Source organism: Eschrichtius robustus, chromosome X, assembly GCF_028021215.1.
Source record: "Eschrichtius robustus isolate mEscRob2 chromosome X, mEscRob2.pri, whole genome shotgun sequence".
In the NCBI taxonomy this organism is placed as follows: Eukaryota; Metazoa; Chordata; class Mammalia; order Artiodactyla; family Eschrichtiidae; genus Eschrichtius; species Eschrichtius robustus.
This window is the reverse complement of record NC_090845.1, coordinates 98,654,788-98,672,441: the sequence shown is the minus strand read 5'-3', so window position 1 is coordinate 98,672,441 and position 17,654 is coordinate 98,654,788. Positions and strand designations below refer to the sequence as shown.

Genomic DNA, 17,654 nt, shown 5'->3' with positions numbered 1-17,654 from the left:
TTGTCCCGCTCCCCCTAGCCAGGTGCAACCTGTACTCAGTGTTATGTGTTCCTGAGGCCACACAACTTGTGCCGACACGGGGTCATTTCTGGCAGGGGCAGTGAGGGTGTCAGGGTTAGAGATCCATCATACTAAAATACTTGTTTTTCACCTCAATATTCCTGGGCTTTGCTCTGGGAACGCCATGTTGGAAGGATACGGAAGTATTTTAAAGGGCCATTCATCTCCTATGGGTGACAACATTTACTTTTCCCAGTAGACGATCCTTAGTGACTTGGTCACTCTTTAGCTGGGTGAGAGGCGCATTCAGTGGTTCGATAATTTCTCCAATTCACTGAGAGGCAATGCCTCACAAAGATCGTTTACAAAATGTTACCCTTGTGGTCTTTCAAGAATTAAAATGCCTTAGTGTCTACTTAACTACCAGGAAAGAAAATTAAGTACTGGAGTTGGTGTTTTTTAAGTTAAAAAATGCCATTTTGCTCCATCCTCTGCTTTGTGGGTCACTGAGCACACCGTGCCGTAATCGCCCGCCTCCCCAGCCCCCAGCTGGGAAAATGTCTGAGGTCTTATAATTCGGATAAGGGTAAGTATCCCAAAACAGTTCTTTCTATGGCAACAGCAGCACTGCAGGTGCTGTCAAAAGGCGAGTGCTCATTGCGAGGGCAACAGTTCCAGGGGGACTGACTTCTGCAAAGACAGTTCTAGTTTCTGGCACTTCTGCTCTATAAACAAATATCCTGTTTGAGGACATATTATGAGAGGGGACCCACAGGAATTCCTCACCTCCTGAATTCAGGAAGTGCATATTTTCCCTTACAGGGGGAGAGATTATTTATCTAGTTTTCCTCTATTTTTTTTTTTTTTTGGTAGAAAGAATGACATTTTGTGGGCCTTCAAAATTTATTTTTCCCATTGGAAATACTTGCAAGTACTATGTGGTAACTACAATGGAAAGTTAGGCATAAAAATAGATTTTATTCTTGGCTCTAAGAATTTAAAGAAATCGATAGTGCAAGGTCGGTAAAAGATTTAAAAGAGGTTCTAGGTAACAGATATATTTCTGCTTAAACCTAGCATCTCGGGCAAAATACATACCGATTCTGAGCAGAAAAGGAAACCGATGTTGAGTAAATGAGGAAAAGGGCCCAAATTCTTAAATACTGGATTATGAATGAATCTAAAGGGAGGGATGAGAGGTGACTCTTGTGTTCTATTTTAATATAGTTCTTTATTTTAATTATAACAATATCAGATATTACTTTTGCAATAGAAAAAGATTTTAAAGGCGATAACAAATAACACAGGAATCAGGGAAAAATATTTAACAATTTTCTTTTTTTACAAAGGCTGTTACTTTCTGCTAGCAAGTTAGGCCCTCAGGAGGAATAACTTATAAAAAGGCATGACTACTGTTGTTAACTGCTGATTGAGAAAATGGGTTAGATTCACCTAAGTTTCACCTGCTTCCATAAAAATTCCATTTCTGCATATTCCATTGGCCAAAACCTATTTTCAAAACAAGTTAGGTGACTCTCATTTTATGGCAAGCGGTATAATAGTCAACCGCCGCTGGACCAGGAGTCGGAGATCTAAATTCTAGGCCAGCCTTGCTTTGTAACTAGTAGTGGGGCAAGTTTGTGGAGGTCAGTTAACCTCTCTAAACTTCTGCCTTCCTCTGCAAAATGGATAAACCTTGCCCCCATCACAGGAGGTTTGAAGAAGGTGATTGATATGAAAGTACACTGAACGCTGTAATATCCCTACAACTACCATCCAAAATACATCATCTCACTAGGAATATACGTATTAGCAGGGTGACTGTGTTTGCTGGAGAATTAAGTAATCTGTCACTTCTTAAACCCAGCACTTCCATGCTATGAATGATGTCCTTGCAAACATAACTACCAAGAAAGGAGATTAAACTGGGCTATCTTAAACATTCACTGCTCTTATGTCTTTCATTATATTAGCAAATGCCAGAAGTATACAGTTGGGAAGGCCCATGGTGGAAAGTTCCTTCACCTGCCTTCAGGTAGAACCTGCTAAAGTCATGAGACACCCCCCCGTAAAGAACCTAGAAAAGTTCACCCTAGGTAATTCATAATATTTAATCGGCATATCTGGAATTTCTTTATGGCTAGTTCCATTCCCTCTGGTGGAACAGTAAGCCCATTTCCTCCTGTCAGGTCTTCAGTGGCTATGAAAAACAATATATGCTCTCCATAAACCAGCAGCCTTTAATGTATAGATAAAAACTCAAAGTGGTACCCAATTCTGCAAGAGTAGCTACAAGCCCAATTCAGAGGTTGGGTGTTCCATGAGGATGATAGGGAAAAGGAAATGATGGTCCTATGTGAGCCCTTTTAGTGACTCCCACTCACATACACGCAGACAGCCATCACCTTCAGTGGTATCATCTTCAAAAACTTTCAGCCAAAGTGATCATTCTGGCAAATCATTATGAACTTGACTCTTACCTATCTTCTTCCAGGCAACACACACCGGTTCCAACTCTCATTTACACCCAATTCACACATGCAACAATTTCAATGGAAAATGTTGGAAAACAAAAGGCAAATATGAGGCCATGTCCTCAACTGGACACTACTGATCGTGTGGATAATGATATAGGGCAAAAATAAGTTTGAAAGGGGTGGAGGAAGGCCTCATTTGTTTTGAGGAAAGCAGCTTCATATCCCTTAGCTGGTGTCAAATTCACTCTCTTTGCAACCCTTCATCTTAATGTTTGATACATCTCTCTTCTGTCTTCCTCTCTTCTCATCCATTTCCTGTACCTTCTCCATCTCCTAATCTCCCTCTCATACACGACTTCCTCTCTCAATTTATTTCTCCCCGTTGCTTCTCTCCTTTCATCTATTTATCTCCCAATCCCACATTCCGTACTTTTCTTGAATTTGTCTGCTGGTTCTACTGGGCCACCATATTTGTGCCCAGTTTCCCTGTTTACGGGCCTTGAAGTAGAAGCTCAGGTCCTAGTAGATAGAGTGTATCCTTTCCCCACCTTCTTCCCATTTCAAACACAGAGGACTTCTAGGAGTAAAGGAGTAGTACAGGAGGCTCTTCTCCGGGGCAGAGCACTGACCATGGAGGACAAGCAAGATGCCGTGCCCTTTGGCTCCCCAAAGGGCAGGGCAGTGACCTCCAAAGAGCACTCTTTGCTGAGCTGTATGGTCTACATTTGAAGAACCAAGAGGAATGTAAACACCATTCAGGATGTAGTGGTCTCCGACATCTGACTTTCTGCTAACAGAACCCTCAATTAATTGAGACTCCCACCCACAGCTAGTGCAATGAAAATAACCTTGAGCTACTGCAAGATCCCAAAGGGTCTTCAGCATCACCGAAGAAAGACTGCGTACTGTTCAGTCTAGTTATCACACTAAGTATTTTTTATTGTGCATTAATTAGATGAAAGTTAATAACGTGTATTGACCAAAACATTTGAGTAACAAGACCATAAAGGATAACTGAGTCTTCTTTAATATAATTGTTGCACAGTAATGCTTCCTGCTGTGTAGTGTATATAGAAGACAACATACTCTAGGAATTATCACAATAATGTGTATGCAATACAATAACAAAACTATACGGCACTTTAAGAACTTTTTCTCCAATAAAATTTTTTAAAAAAAGAACTTTTTCACATATATGAACACACTCAATTTAGAACCTCAACCTTCTAAAGTAAGCAATATGTAAGCCAGTAAAGTACACATACCGAATTAGAATCTAACCCATCAAACACCCAAATCAAATGTCAGCACATCTCTCTTGTCAAGAATATTTTCGTGCCATCGTTTCTTTCCAAAAAGACATGAAAAAACGTTTTCTTTCTTCCTGAGTGGCAATAAAAAGTCCCCTCCTCTGAAATTCAGTTAAGTTTCAAAGTGCACTGCCATCTTCTTAAGGAAAAATGAAAGCCACTGCTGGCTTTTGGATGCTAGGAACATAGTTTACCACCTATCCCTTTGTCCTGTTGCAAGGCAGTGTGATAGAGTAGCACAAGCATAGGGTTTGGAGTCAGAGACACCTGGGAGATTTCTGGCGTCTATCATTTGCTATGTGACCCTATAGGCTGTCTACTTAAACGCTTTGAGCTTAAATGGCCTCATCTGTAAAAAGGGGTTAATACAGAGTAGTTGTAAGGATGGAAAGACTCAATACACATAAAGTGCCTGTCACACAGCTTGGCACGTAGGAACTAATCGGTAAATGACAGATCACTTCCTATTCGCCTTGATTTGATTTATCCAACTATCCCCTCATACGCCTCCAGGAAGGGGGGCCTTCACCTCCATTTGCAGGCTCACCAGCTCCCAAATCTCTCGATCTCCCACAAACAAAATGCACATGAACTGTGCTCACTGAAGACACAGCCCTTCATACAGCATTGCATGCCCCCTGAAGCACACCTAATGCTCTAGTACAGCACAAGACACAAGACGCATAAGCACGCTTCAGAAGACACAGACGTCACATAGTACACGTCACCTCCAAAGGCAGCCTCACCTGCTTCTTTCCCACATGTTCTTCCAAGTTTCCAGTCCTTAACATTGATTATTTTTAGAGATACTACGCCATTTTCAGAGTCCTGGCTGATTCATTTGCCTCATTGCCTTTGCCTTATTGTTTTATTTATTCATGTATTTCTTCATGTATTTATTTACCCATCCATGTATTTATTCCCCACCTTGTTCCAAAACAGATATAAGACGGCTTACAAGAATACACAAAATACAGCATGATAGCAGCAGAAATTCAAAGTCGATATAGTGAAAGGAAAAAACAAAAAAGAACAAAGACAGGCACATAAAACGGAGCCTGGAAGAAAGCTATACAAAGTGCATACATACCATAGAGGCCCATTACAAGTGCTAGGCAGGGGCCATACATCTGGCTCCACGCTTTCTAGCAGCCAACAAAAGAGAAACCTGATCAGTCTCACACTTCACAGGGTCCATAAAGGAACATCAAACCACTTGTTCAGGATGTCCTTTTCCTGGTCTAAATTCTGAAAACTTTTGTAAGGTGAAGCATCATAATAATTTCATGGCAAACTGTCCCTCTTACTTTGCTCTAACACCAAGATTCAGCTCCTGGAAAGGCCTCCAACAAAGACAGGTCCTCAATCTGGAAATTACTTTTACTATTTGTTTTTCTTCTACCTGTCTCTCGAAGTTCCATTTGGTCAATGAAATGTAGCTATTAAAGAGACCCCTTAAAACAAACAAAAACCTCTGCTGTCACCAAAGCAAGTATTTTCATTTAACTGAGGAAATAGACAGTGTGACATTATTTATGACAAAAATTTGGATAGGATCCCAAATAATGAACAAAATAAATAGTTAAGTAAACCATGATGCTACTATATGATGAAATGTTATATACCATCAAAAATTATATTTATGAAAGCTTTTTTAAAATATAGGCAAGTGTTCATGATAAAATGTTGAGTGAAAAAGCAGGATATAAAACTGTATACGTTATGATTTTAACTATATAAAAAAGTATATGTATATATAGCCATTAAAAAAAGTCTGGAAATCAAGCCACTAAAATATTAACATTGTTTCTGAGATTTGTGAATATGGGTGATTTTTACTGTTTCTATATTCTTGTCTTTATTTTCCAAGTTTTTATCATTGATGAACAATTTCTCTATGATGAGAAGAACTGGGAGGAAAAACACCAACCCAGTTAGTTATCTTTGGCTTGTGAAATTATGGGTAATTTTAACTTTCTTTTTAAAATTTCCTATAACTGACATATAAATTCTAGTTAGGGACAAAGTTACTTAAAAAAAGAAAAAAGAATTCTAAAACCTAGTTTTTCAGTTGTTTGTTTGTAAGTTCCAGAATGATACAGATGTAATAACACCTCACAATTATTTAGCACTTTTTAATGTCACTTTTAATAGCACTCTGACATTTAGAATTACATTTGATTATCAAAAATACTTTGCTAGGGAGGCCAGGTCTTATTATTTTCATTTAACAGGTGATAAAACTGAGGATCAAAAAAAACTAAGTGATTAGCACAAAGTCACAATAATCAGTGGCAGAGCTGGACTTGAAACCGGGTCTCCAGAACCCAAGTCCAGGGCTCTTTCCATTCATTCAAGACTGACTGTGGTATAATCCAAGTAATCACCAAGAGATAGAAGCACAGAAATAGTAACCCCTCCTTACCTATGAAGATCAAGTTCCTGAATGACCCTCCCCCACCTAGGTAGGAGAGTTCAGCTGAGGAAATTATAATTTTAGGAGGTGAAATAAAGGGCAGGGGAACCGAGGTCACGTAAACTTTTGAACGCCCTCATAAATATTTTTTTGCACAGTAAAACAATAACAGTACATTACATAAAAAGAATAACGAGAGTTTACATAGCTTAAATTAGTAGAAGTGATAGGCTCTGTATAGCTTCCATTTAGATCTTGAGATGGTTTCCAGAGGCGGTGAGGATGTACCGCTCATTATGGCAGTGGAAAATGGGGGTGACAGTGAAGCAATGAACAGAGGTGGGCTGTTAGTCCAAATCATGGATCTCCGTGCTCTCAGAGTCTTCATCAAAGTCCAGTCCTGAGGTTGTAACAACCTGCTTGGGGCTTCAGCCCTACCAAGCAAGTGAAGTGAAGTGGCATGACTTAATGACTTTGGCTCTTCTGAAGAGGCTTTCTGTCTTCTCAAGTCTTTTCTGAAGACAGCTTAGCACTTCTGCATAGAGCTCAAATTAAACCATTAAAGTTTGTCTGAAGGCAGCTTATCTGCTGTCTGACACGGATACTTAAATGGCACGACTCGATGATTTTGGCTCCTCTGAGGTTGCTTTCTTCCGAACATGGTGTTGTAAAAAGACTCCACCTCTTTATAGAGTTCAATTAAATCATTCAAGCTTTGTACGAAGGCAGTTTATCAGCTGTCCAGCAATGGCATTAAATGGCACCACCTGATGATTTAAGTTCTGTCGAAGATGGTTTCTGGCCAATGTGATTTCTTTTGGAAGGCGTAATAGCGCCTCTTTACTGAATTCTGCCAAATCACTCAAGCTTTGAACAGGTCAGATTTGACATGTAAAGGTACCCATTTTTTCATTACTTTCTTGGGGGAGGATTTAATCTTGTTCTTAAAATTTTTCTCCTGTTGCTTATAACTGTATTTGTCTGCAGTGCCATCGCTTCCTAATTATCTTTATCATCACTTATGATAATCACCTCTGCGGCCCCAGGACCTTCCTGAGAGTCGTCCTGCAGCCCAGCACATCACTTCAATCAGCATCAACCAGTTCAGATTCAACTTCAGCCAATGACCGTTCCTGTGCCAAATGTTCACCCTCACCTACACGTTCTGTTTCATCCAAAGATTTTTTTGTCTTCAGGAGAAAACACTGAAAGATATTTCACCATCTCTAGCCAAATCTTCTCCCAGATCACATTAATGACAGGCTCTGTTAAACTATCTACTGCCTATTTTATGAAGAATACAGCATTGGTGATGGTGTAGGAATCCCATGCACTAGGATCTTCAGACAGAGGAACCTTTGTGAGATTCTGAACAACAAAGTTATACATTAGTTTGGCCCAAGTCCTCCTGAATGGCTGGATCAAACACCGATCTAAGGGCTCCAGGACCTGAAACAAGCAACTGGTTCTAAAGACAACCTTGACATCCAGATGCACATTGGCAAATACGTCGGAGGCACCAAAAGGACAGTGAAGAATCAGTAGGGCTTTGAAGTCAAGACTTTTTTTCTTGTAAGTAGTCTTGAGCTTCCACAAGAAAGCACTGTTCAAACAATTCCTAAGGAGAGAGGGAGTCATCCAGGCTTCTCTCTTTGCACGCCAGTATACTGGCAACTTAGCTCGGACTTTCCTCTGAGAAGACATGGGCCTCGTTTTCTGTAGAGTGGCAATGGTTTCACTATGAGGTCACCTGCAGTATTAGCACAAAACAGAAACAGCAGCCTCTCTGTTTTGGCTGACCTCATGTCAGCATCAGTTGGCTCGTGTTCTTCAAAAGGGCAAATGGGATTGTTCAAGGGCTTCCAAAGCATGGCGGTCTCGCCAGCACCAAAGACTCGTGCAGGCCCATAATCCCCCTCTTCAGTCGCTCTCTACAGTTGTGGCAGATACAACACAGGAGCTGCAGGATCAGGTGACTTGGTCTCCGGGTCATGGCGCACCATACATTTCTCAAACCATCCCTTGCTCCTGGCAATACTTTTTCGGGACCCACTTCGGTGTCTGAAAACATGACTTCGAAAATTCTTCTTGCATGATGGCAGGTCCCTTGCATGGAAAGTGTTTTCTTATTCCTTTGCCTGTCTTCAATCCAGAGGTTTAACATCATTTCCATCTCTTCCATCCTTGGGTCACGAGGGATAAAGCATCTCTTAAGTGACACAGGTCTACAAGAGGTGATACTGGCCCTAATAAGAGTTTCAGCTTTCCTTATGGTACGAATTCTTTAATACCATATAAACGACCTACAAAGCTATCTGTTTTACCTTTGAGAAGATCAAGAGTGTCCCTTTTCTCTTCAAGAGACATCACCCCTCTTACCCTTTAGCAACTTTCTCTGGTGCTGGAGTCCTTGTACTTGGCTTTACTCTCTTCCGCCGCAATAGTCACATTTATAGAAGCCATGTTTAAGCTTTATGCTAATTAATGCAACCTGACAATTACTTACTAGAGATTTTATATCCCCTGATGTTACAAAGTTTAACATTTAAGGACCAAATGGTATTATGGACCAAATGGTATTTAAGGACCAAATGGTATTATGAACAACACAAGGATAAATGATAGTATATTGTTGGGATACCCAGTGCAAAAAGGGCTGATTGTGTAGGGGATGACAGGCAGAAGAATGGGAGAGGAAACAAATAGCTCAGAGGTTTCTTCCCACCTTGTGATATAGTCAGAGAGACAATAATGGGGCACTTGGACTGACTTCCGTATACTCAATTCAAAATTTTCATGGTTGTCAAAAAGGTATACAGAAGTAAATCCACCTATACTCAAATTCCCAATAAGGGCAACTTGCAGTTAGGAAGGGATTACTATAAATTCTCCTTTAAGTTATCAGAAAGAAAGTCACTATTCATATATTTAAGACAGTACTGTTGCTATGATTTCCCTTGGCTTCCCACTATGAATTCAATGCTATGTGAAAGGCAAACACAGCATAAGTGTATTTTCTGTAAACCCACAGTAAGTCAATCAAACATTATCCTCTGACAAAATGCAACCTCTGAAGGTGTAGATGTAAAGGTCAGGCAGGCCCTGAACAGCCCATGCTCAAGAAATGACTACTCGAGAAAGAAAGTGACAATGAAAGAATAAACTAGCCCCTTTTCAATACCCGGCCACTGATACTTTACTTTTATCCCCTCCTCCTGGGAAGATAGAGCGAAGCCTGGCTTTCTTATTCTTCTCTTCAGGGGCCATGGGAAGTGGTTTGGAGCTGTGGTTGAGTGCCGAAGAATCCCGGTTGTTACTATTCATCCTCAGTGGGGGAGCTGGGGGTTTCTCTTCATTATCCAGACCGTCAGACATTTTCAGTTACAACGGATTGCACAGCTCCTAAAGAAGAGGAGGAGAAAACAGGAGTTAAGGGAGGTCTAAAAGACAACCTGGTAAGTACGGGGAGTCTAACATCTTAGAAACAAAAGCATTCATCTCATGTCATCTCAGTTTTGCACTGGCGATTTTGAGGGGTTTCTTTTCTGGAGGGAAGGGAGCTGCCTACCTAAAGCCCAACGATACAATTTCCCAAACAGGAAAGCGAAGGCAATAACGAATGGCTTTTCAATATGTAGACACAAACACCTAAGGTCCCTTCCTTTTCCCCCAGGGACACTCTATTTTCTGCTGTCCACTCAGTCTTTTAATGGACAATTTCCAATCTTTCTTCTTTAAAAATTCTATCCTCATGATCATCGTGGTCAGGTAGCACAACCTCCATGGAGTCTGGAATTGACACAGGCCTGGCTGCTGACACTTAATGGCCCACAACAATCATCTGTTAGTTGCTTTGACATTGGGATGCCTTTGGCGTCTGGTTCTTACCTGTGTGCACCTGATTAACAAAACACACCCTACTGTTTTATGAGAAAGAACTGAGAAACAATCTAGTAAACCTGGTAGTTTCAGCAGAGTTGGGATGGACTGCTAGGGGAAGAAATGCCCCATCTTCAAGGAGCAGGAAGAAGATAAAGCAGAGCCAAATGCCACCATGAGCAAAGAGGAGTTCCAGGGAGAGGACTGCTTCATGAGGAGACACCATAACCTTCCTCCTTGTCATATTTTATGTCCTGGAACAGGGAACAAGGGAGTTGACAGGGGTAACAGTGTGGTAAGAACCAGTCTCGTTTTAACAACTTATCTGCTCTTAATTTCATTCTTCTTTAGTATCTTGTGCTGAGGGTTCAGTACATTCAGGTTTCATCCCACTGGAGGGTAAAGTGAACTAGAAAAGCACAAACTCCACAAGGAAATGTTTCTGCTTCCAGCTGTCTTCCCATTCTCATTCAAGTCCTTCCATTAGGGCCCTGACACTTGCCATCGCAAGTCAGGCATGAAGAGTACCTTTCAGGGGAGACAGGGCGGGGGAGGGATGGAGTGGGAGTTTGGGGTTAGCAGATGCAAGCTATTATACATAGAGTGGATAGACAACAAGGTCCTACTGTATGTAGAGCACAGGGAACTATATTCAATAGCCTGTGATAACCCGTAATGGAAAAGAGTATGAAAGAGAATATATATATATATATGTATCACTGAATCACTCTGCTGTACAGCAGAGATTAACACGACATTGTGTAAATCAACTATACTTCAATATAAAAAAAAAAAAAGAGTACCTTCCAAGTGAATCTCCAGTTCGAATACAAGGAAAATCAAATCCCACTGCAACAAAATCTCTGTAATTTCATCAAGTATTAACCGGCACTAATTTAGGAGTGTATGAGCTCTCCATACACAACTTGGCATACCACTTTATTCCAATAACATTTACTATTAACCAACCTAAGTACAACAACAACAAAAACCTGCTATAATGAGAAATAATCTACCGTAACTCTTTTCAGCCCTTCAGTGGTTACAATGTGTTTATTACTTTCAGTAATGAATTCTAAGTTACATTATGTTATGTGGAAATTTTCACTGTTTTAAAATTTCTCAAATATACAGAGCCTGTAAGTATTCAAAAATAGCTGAGTATCAATTAATAGTTTCTCCATCTGCACAGGTGACTGCCAACTAACAATGATTGCTTTGACCTTGGTTTGGACAAGAGATCTCTCTTCTTTTCCTTTGCCTAAGTGTCATGCCTTGCATTATCTTAATGAATTAAGACCAAATCTGTATTTTTTTTCAGGAATCATGACAGTGAAAATATCAGTAGTAAATGTTTTGTCGCCACCAGCTTGATTAAGTCTCATATTTTCCTATATGGGTGAAACTATAGCACAAGGTAAAATGAAAAACTGTGGTGTCAAGCATCAATTATATTCATAGATACTGCTGGTAAATATATGAAATCAGTGCTAATGGGTCTACATTCCCTTTCACGTTTTGATTTTGGTCCTTCTAAATTCATTCTTTCTCCAGAAGAAAAGTGAGTTTAAGACTGACTTCACCAGTGGTATTCTGTATCAGACGGGTTCATGGTTTTAATTTAGTCACTAAAAAGAACTTGCCACCAGAGTAAAAGCACTAATTTTTTCTCTGTGTGTGCTTTGTCTGTTTTACTTTTCTGGGTTCAAAAATAATGCCTGAATATGTGGTGAATATTAACTAAAGCTCAATATACAGAATCTAGGTTGGTAAAAATAATGAAGTTTGAAGGTTATTGCAAAAGAACTGAGGATTCTAGGTAATACCTAGAAAATAGTGAAAAATGTGTCTCACACGGAGAGAAAGCCACTGCATTCTGGATGATACCTATTTTCTGAGGACATGTTAGTTAACTTGAGATGACAGAAGTCAGAGAAACATACATACCCTCTTTAACATGATATACAAAGTTGATCTTACACAATAAGGCAAGTAGGAGTCTGAGCCAGTCAGGGTTCTACTGCACCTACGTAATCCAAAATACTAGGCTCCTTTGTTCTGGATAATTAGGTGTGGGTAACAGTGGCCTTTTTTGTTCCTAAATATTCTCTCTGGGTAGAGACTCAAAAGGTAGATGCCCTGTTTCTTTTCAGGTCGGGAAAAAAAGGGCTACTTGGGATATAAAATTCACACTATACTCTCCTATAGTAGACTAGAAATCCCTGCCCAAAATTTGAATACCACACACTTGCTGTGGTCTATATCACAGGCATTCTGCAAGGGACCCAGCTTAGATGGTACACCTTTCTACTGCCCAGCAAACTGGAATTGGTTTAATTCCATTCAGCTTATCAGGGGATTATAAGAGGGGCTGGAATAAACCTCTTTTACAGAGATGGAAATGAAACTGAAGAATCTTTATCTACTTCCACAATAGGAACATGAAGCAAATAATCACTCCGTTTACCTTGACATTTCAGATTTGGTTTTGCTCAAATTATCCTGATATTACATCAGTTCTTCATGACTCTTTACAAGGCACAACCAATCTTCATCTTCTTCTCACGATTCCAGATAATTCTGAGTTGGTGACAAAGGAACAGGGCTGGAGACTCTTGTTATCTCTAACTCACCTTCAAAGCAAGTGCTTCAAAGCACACTTTTAGGTGACCGATGGAGAAAGGGTAGGGCCCTGTAAGGAAGCCTTGCTGTTAATGTGTTTGCTTCCCAAGTGGGAGGTGTCTCCGACTATTCCACAAACGTAGGAAAAAAAGTGGGATTCTATTCTGTTATGTTTGTAAACAATGCCGATTTACTAAGCCACGTCCCTCCCCTGAGACAGCTTTCTACAAAGGATACTATTAATGGACTGCTGGTTCAATCTGCCTATGAGGTCATTATTTCCAAGATCTTGAAAGAGACTACTTTGTTTGGGGCGGCTGTGGGCTCTATTTCAAGAATTGTACAAAAGTGCCATTATTCTCCAGGAACCCAATCGAAAAACTGTTGATCTTTAAAGTTTAACTGTTGTCGTTCGCTTCTGCAACACAGCAGAAACTTGCAAGTGCAGGTCACGCTGGATCCAGCCACAGGCCATTTCATTTCACTTTTAGAACGTGGCTCTTAGCATCGTGGAGGAATCTGAATGGACAACCAGCAACAGTTTGTATCTGTTCACAAATTGCTTTCAGACTTGGCTACTAGGTTTTTCAGAGAGAATTCAAATGGCTTTTGTGGACGGTGTATTTTTCGTCCAGCCCTTGGGACTGAATGTGGCTTACCAATGCTCTGTAATTACAATTGAAATTCATCAGCAGTAGGAAATGAGCCTCTTGTCTCGTGACAACCAAGAAGCCAGAACACCCCTCTTTCAGAGTACTAAGAAAGATTAACTCTCTATTTCCTTCCCTCCTTATCTCCCTTTTCTCTCGCTCTCTTCCCTACTCCCCACTCCCACCCCCCAAGTGCAAGGGCAGGCATGCACACACAGGTGCATACACACACACACACCCCTTCACTGAGTTGCCTTTTGACACAGAGATTTGCTGCAAAGTACTTCAGAGGAAAACTTTTATCAAGATGCATGGCAACTTTAGATGAAATGATTAGGTATTATAAATAATTGTCATTATTCTCTCATTCTTCCAAAATGCATTCTCTTAATGTGGTGACAAACTAAACCCTCAGAGAATGTTCAGTAGGTTACAAAAGAAAGCCGCCAGCCTGCATGTTCCAGGAGTCAAGGGGAAAGACAGGTGCTCAAGTACACTCTAGCTAACGTGGCCAAAATTCATACCACGGCCTATGTGTTGAATTGGATACAATCAAAAATGCCAATTGTGCCCATTTGCCACAGATGCTCTACCCAGGTGTGTGAAGGGTGAGACTCCAGAAATACTGGCCCTATGACTTGCAAAGATCATCTATTAAGCCATTAGCAACTGCACTAAATATTTTCATCAGATCTGGTGTCATCAGAGACAACCCATATGTCTGCTTTCAAAAATCTAAATAACTGCTTATTTGCATATTTTCCCAATGAGAGACAAACTAATAATGGCCTCCTTTCAAAAACAAAAGCCCAGGCCGGCAGATGCACAGCCATGACCTAATAAACCCAGAGGTAAAGCTCCCAAACCACCAACCACACAAGGCCATTACTATAAATTGGTAAGCGCATCAATATTGCTTATATCCCTGTCATATCAACCTAGAGGATCTAACACAGGAATGAGACGTAGCCCAGGGGAAATTTCCAGGGTGAACTTCCTAATGTTTCTGAGACACCTACATAAAGAAGAGGGTTGGCTGCAAGACACCTAGAGCTGATGAGATGACAGCTAAACTGACAAGAGCACACATGAAATAAGACTGATTTTAGGATCTCAAAAATGTAGTAAACAAGTCAAAGAACTCTCACTATGTTTAGACATTAACAGAACATGAGAGCGTTTCAAATTTCTAGAATTGGGTAAATCTTTATAACAAAAATTAGCTGTATAGATCAAGAAAAAGTGAACTTTAAATGACAGCTTCCAGACTTGGAGGTATTAAGTAAACAGAGATTTAAAGTCAGCCAATGTCTCCTTAGACAATGATATCAACACCGGACTGTTCTCCGTATTTCAGGCTGAGGTTACTGCTTTGACTATAAGAATGATGTATACACTGAATTATACTTTGATGGTGGGAAAAAGGATCCAAGAGTTACTTGCTGGCTCTTTCTTGGGCTCCCCTGTAAACAGAAGCACACATTTTCAAGATGGCTAGCTGAGCTTCCCGGGATAAACTGTGATGGGGGAACAAATGATGCTTTGCTAACTATCCTATGCTGATACTAAACCCACTTTATCTTGGACACATTCTTAGCAACTGAATCAGCCAGCCAGACACTTATGACTGACAGTGTAAGAAGATGTAGTGAACTGTTTTCAATTGCCAAAAAAAAGAAAAAAAGAAAAAAGGAAAAAATCATCTAGCCTTCTACAAAGGGGACAATGTATTATCATTTGAAAGAATGTTTATACCTTGCTTTACATTTTTACAGCAACTTGTATCTGAAGATTTCTAGCAACTTTTCAGACATTATTTCCCATAATATGCTAAGATGCCAAAGAAGAGAGAAAGGGCTCATTTCATAGGGAGGAGAATGAGCCAGGTCTGGGTCCCTCAGCAGCCCTAAACCCACACTCCCATTCCCAGACAAGGTGGACGAGAGCCCGACCCCTAACAATAGTCAGCCAGATGGGCCCAACTTAGCATTGCCACCATCTTGTCTCAAATCGCACATAGTCATGAGACATGTCATTCCCCTCACTAGATCAGAAGCTCCTTGAGGGTAAGAACCCCTCAGTCATAACTGTAATGCTTTCAAACTGCCTAGTACAGTGCCTTGTTCCCAGGAGGCATTAAATACACATGTGAGGGAATGAAACGGAACTCGGTAAGTTCTATGCCTTTGTTGAAGCTCTGAGTAAGTTTTTCATGGTGTTGAATAAGCCTATATGCCTACTCCAAGCAGGTCTGAGCTAAGAAGGCGTTTGGCAATTTTGGCACTAGTCTAACTGCCAAGCAATTGGGCATCATGTAGACGCCAGCTACCTTCGGAGTATGGACACCTCATTTTTTACTATATGACTTTGTAATGTCCAGGAGCTTATTTGAGCTCTTGCTCTTATTTGAGCCGGACACCAACATGTGAAGAAGGGAGTGCCATCCCCATTTTCCACGTGAGGAATTAACAAGGCATAGAGGTTAAGTGACTTCCCCAGGGTCACAAAATAACTGAAAGAACTGAGACCAGAATCTCAAACTCTCCTCAATTCCCTTCCCATGACACCATTACAATATGGATCCAAGTAAACCCACAAACACACACACATTCTCTCTCTTCATATATGTACTTTCATCCTCCCCAAATATTCATATGACGGTTCTAGCTTTTTCATTTCAACCCACTTCGGGCTGGTACTTACCGATTTCAATTGCTTGTCTCATCCAAAGACCCAAGGCTAGGAGATTTACTGACAGAACTCCAAGAGGATTCGTTGGCCGGTAGGACCAATTCTTAGATGGCCTTGTTTTGGGACTTGTCTGTTCTGGGGCACTCACCAAGGGAACTCTGCTATCAGAGACAGGGGTGTGCTGTTTCAGAAAGCCTGGCCTGGGAGATACCATTACAGCGTGTAATGGAGGGAAGCCATTTCGAAGATCATTTGATCAGGAGTTGCTGAGCTACTTGTTAGGCAGATTTGCAAAAGCAGCCGGACAAGTAAGGGAGGCACTAGCTCTTTTTACAGCCGCCTCATTTCAATCTTAGATCCTGCAAAAGATAGCTCACTACTGACACACATACAAAGCATGGTCACACAGAATACATTCATGCGCTCTCTCACACACGCGAGCAAATGAGGTCGGTTCCACTGTAGTCCCGTTCTCTGTTATGAGTGACTTCCACTGTTTGTAGCAGGAACTTCACATTAATGAAATCCAATTAGCCAGCATATTATAGTTGCAAATTTCAGTAATAGGTTGCAAATAAGGAAATCGATAGGTATACCCCAGCATCCAGACCTCATATACTGCATATATTATATGGGGCAAATAGTTCCTATTCGAATGACTTCTTCAGCTTCTAAATGTATTGTGTATGCTGCATGAGCTAATGCCAAGAAAATGCTAATAATCACCCGACCTGTGTTTATATTTGCAAACTGACGCATTATTACAGGTTTCAGCTTTTCATTTCCAACACCGATGCTTCTAAGAAGAGAAAATAAGATGCATAAAGAACAGAGGTAGAAATTTTTGTAAGCGTTAAAGAAAATAAAAGATGCCTCAAATAAATGTGTGGAAAAAAGAAAAGGGAAGCAAAACCTAGTAATAAAACATTTCCTAGTTCTCAAAACAGAATGTAGTATCCTTGGAAGCAGTCAGATGGAAAAAATTAGATGCAGACTAGCAGCCCAAGTGAACAGGATATGGTAAACCAACATCTCGAGTCTCTGGCGTTCTAGCTGCTCGCTGTTACTATGCATGGGTGATAATTATACCCTTCCCTGATCCACTCCGGCAAAAGAGCCACAAATTCCCTCAAATTCAAGCCTAAAAATTCAATTCCCAAAGTTGCTAGGGCTTTCTGTATACCAGAGAGATGTCTGGACATTGTTTTCGAACATGCGCCTTACGCCTTATCGTCCTAGGAACTTGCTCTATTCTCAATGTTCTACACCCAAATCGGCCTTCTATAGGGAAGGTGCCCATTGAATGTTTGAAGAGAAGAGTTACATGGGGTCAACTGAGACCTTAGCATTACATATTTCTAAACTAGGAATTTAGATCATTTTAGCAAAGCTCATATGCTACCCCCTCCCTGCAAAAAAAAAAGACATCCTGCCAGAACTGGAGGTCAAAGAATTTGAGCCGGTGTAAAATGCAGCAACTCTTCTTCAAGCTTTTGCCCCTTAACCTAAGTTTACCCTGAGCATGTGTCTCAGCATCTTATTTGGGGGCTATGGTTAAGGAAGAGGAAATACTATCTATTAAAAACAAAGGGCTTCCCTCAAATGTTGA

At 40.7% G+C, this 17,654-nt stretch overlaps 1 protein-coding gene across 15 annotated transcripts in view; it reads right to left on the bottom strand.

Moving 5' to 3' along the window:
- Nucleotides 1-17,654, bottom strand: part of PAK3 (p21 (RAC1) activated kinase 3) — a 275,538-nt gene that overhangs the window by 83,449 nt on the left and 174,435 nt on the right. For all 15 annotated transcript variants that reach the window (XM_068532427.1, XM_068532429.1, XM_068532413.1 and 12 more), the window contains one exon: nt 9,404-9,605. In XM_068532427.1, the coding sequence (XP_068388528.1) occupies nt 9,404-9,578 (175 nt within the window). In that variant the 5' untranslated portion in view covers nt 9,579-9,605. The remainder of the gene's footprint in view (nt 1-9,403; nt 9,606-17,654) is intronic.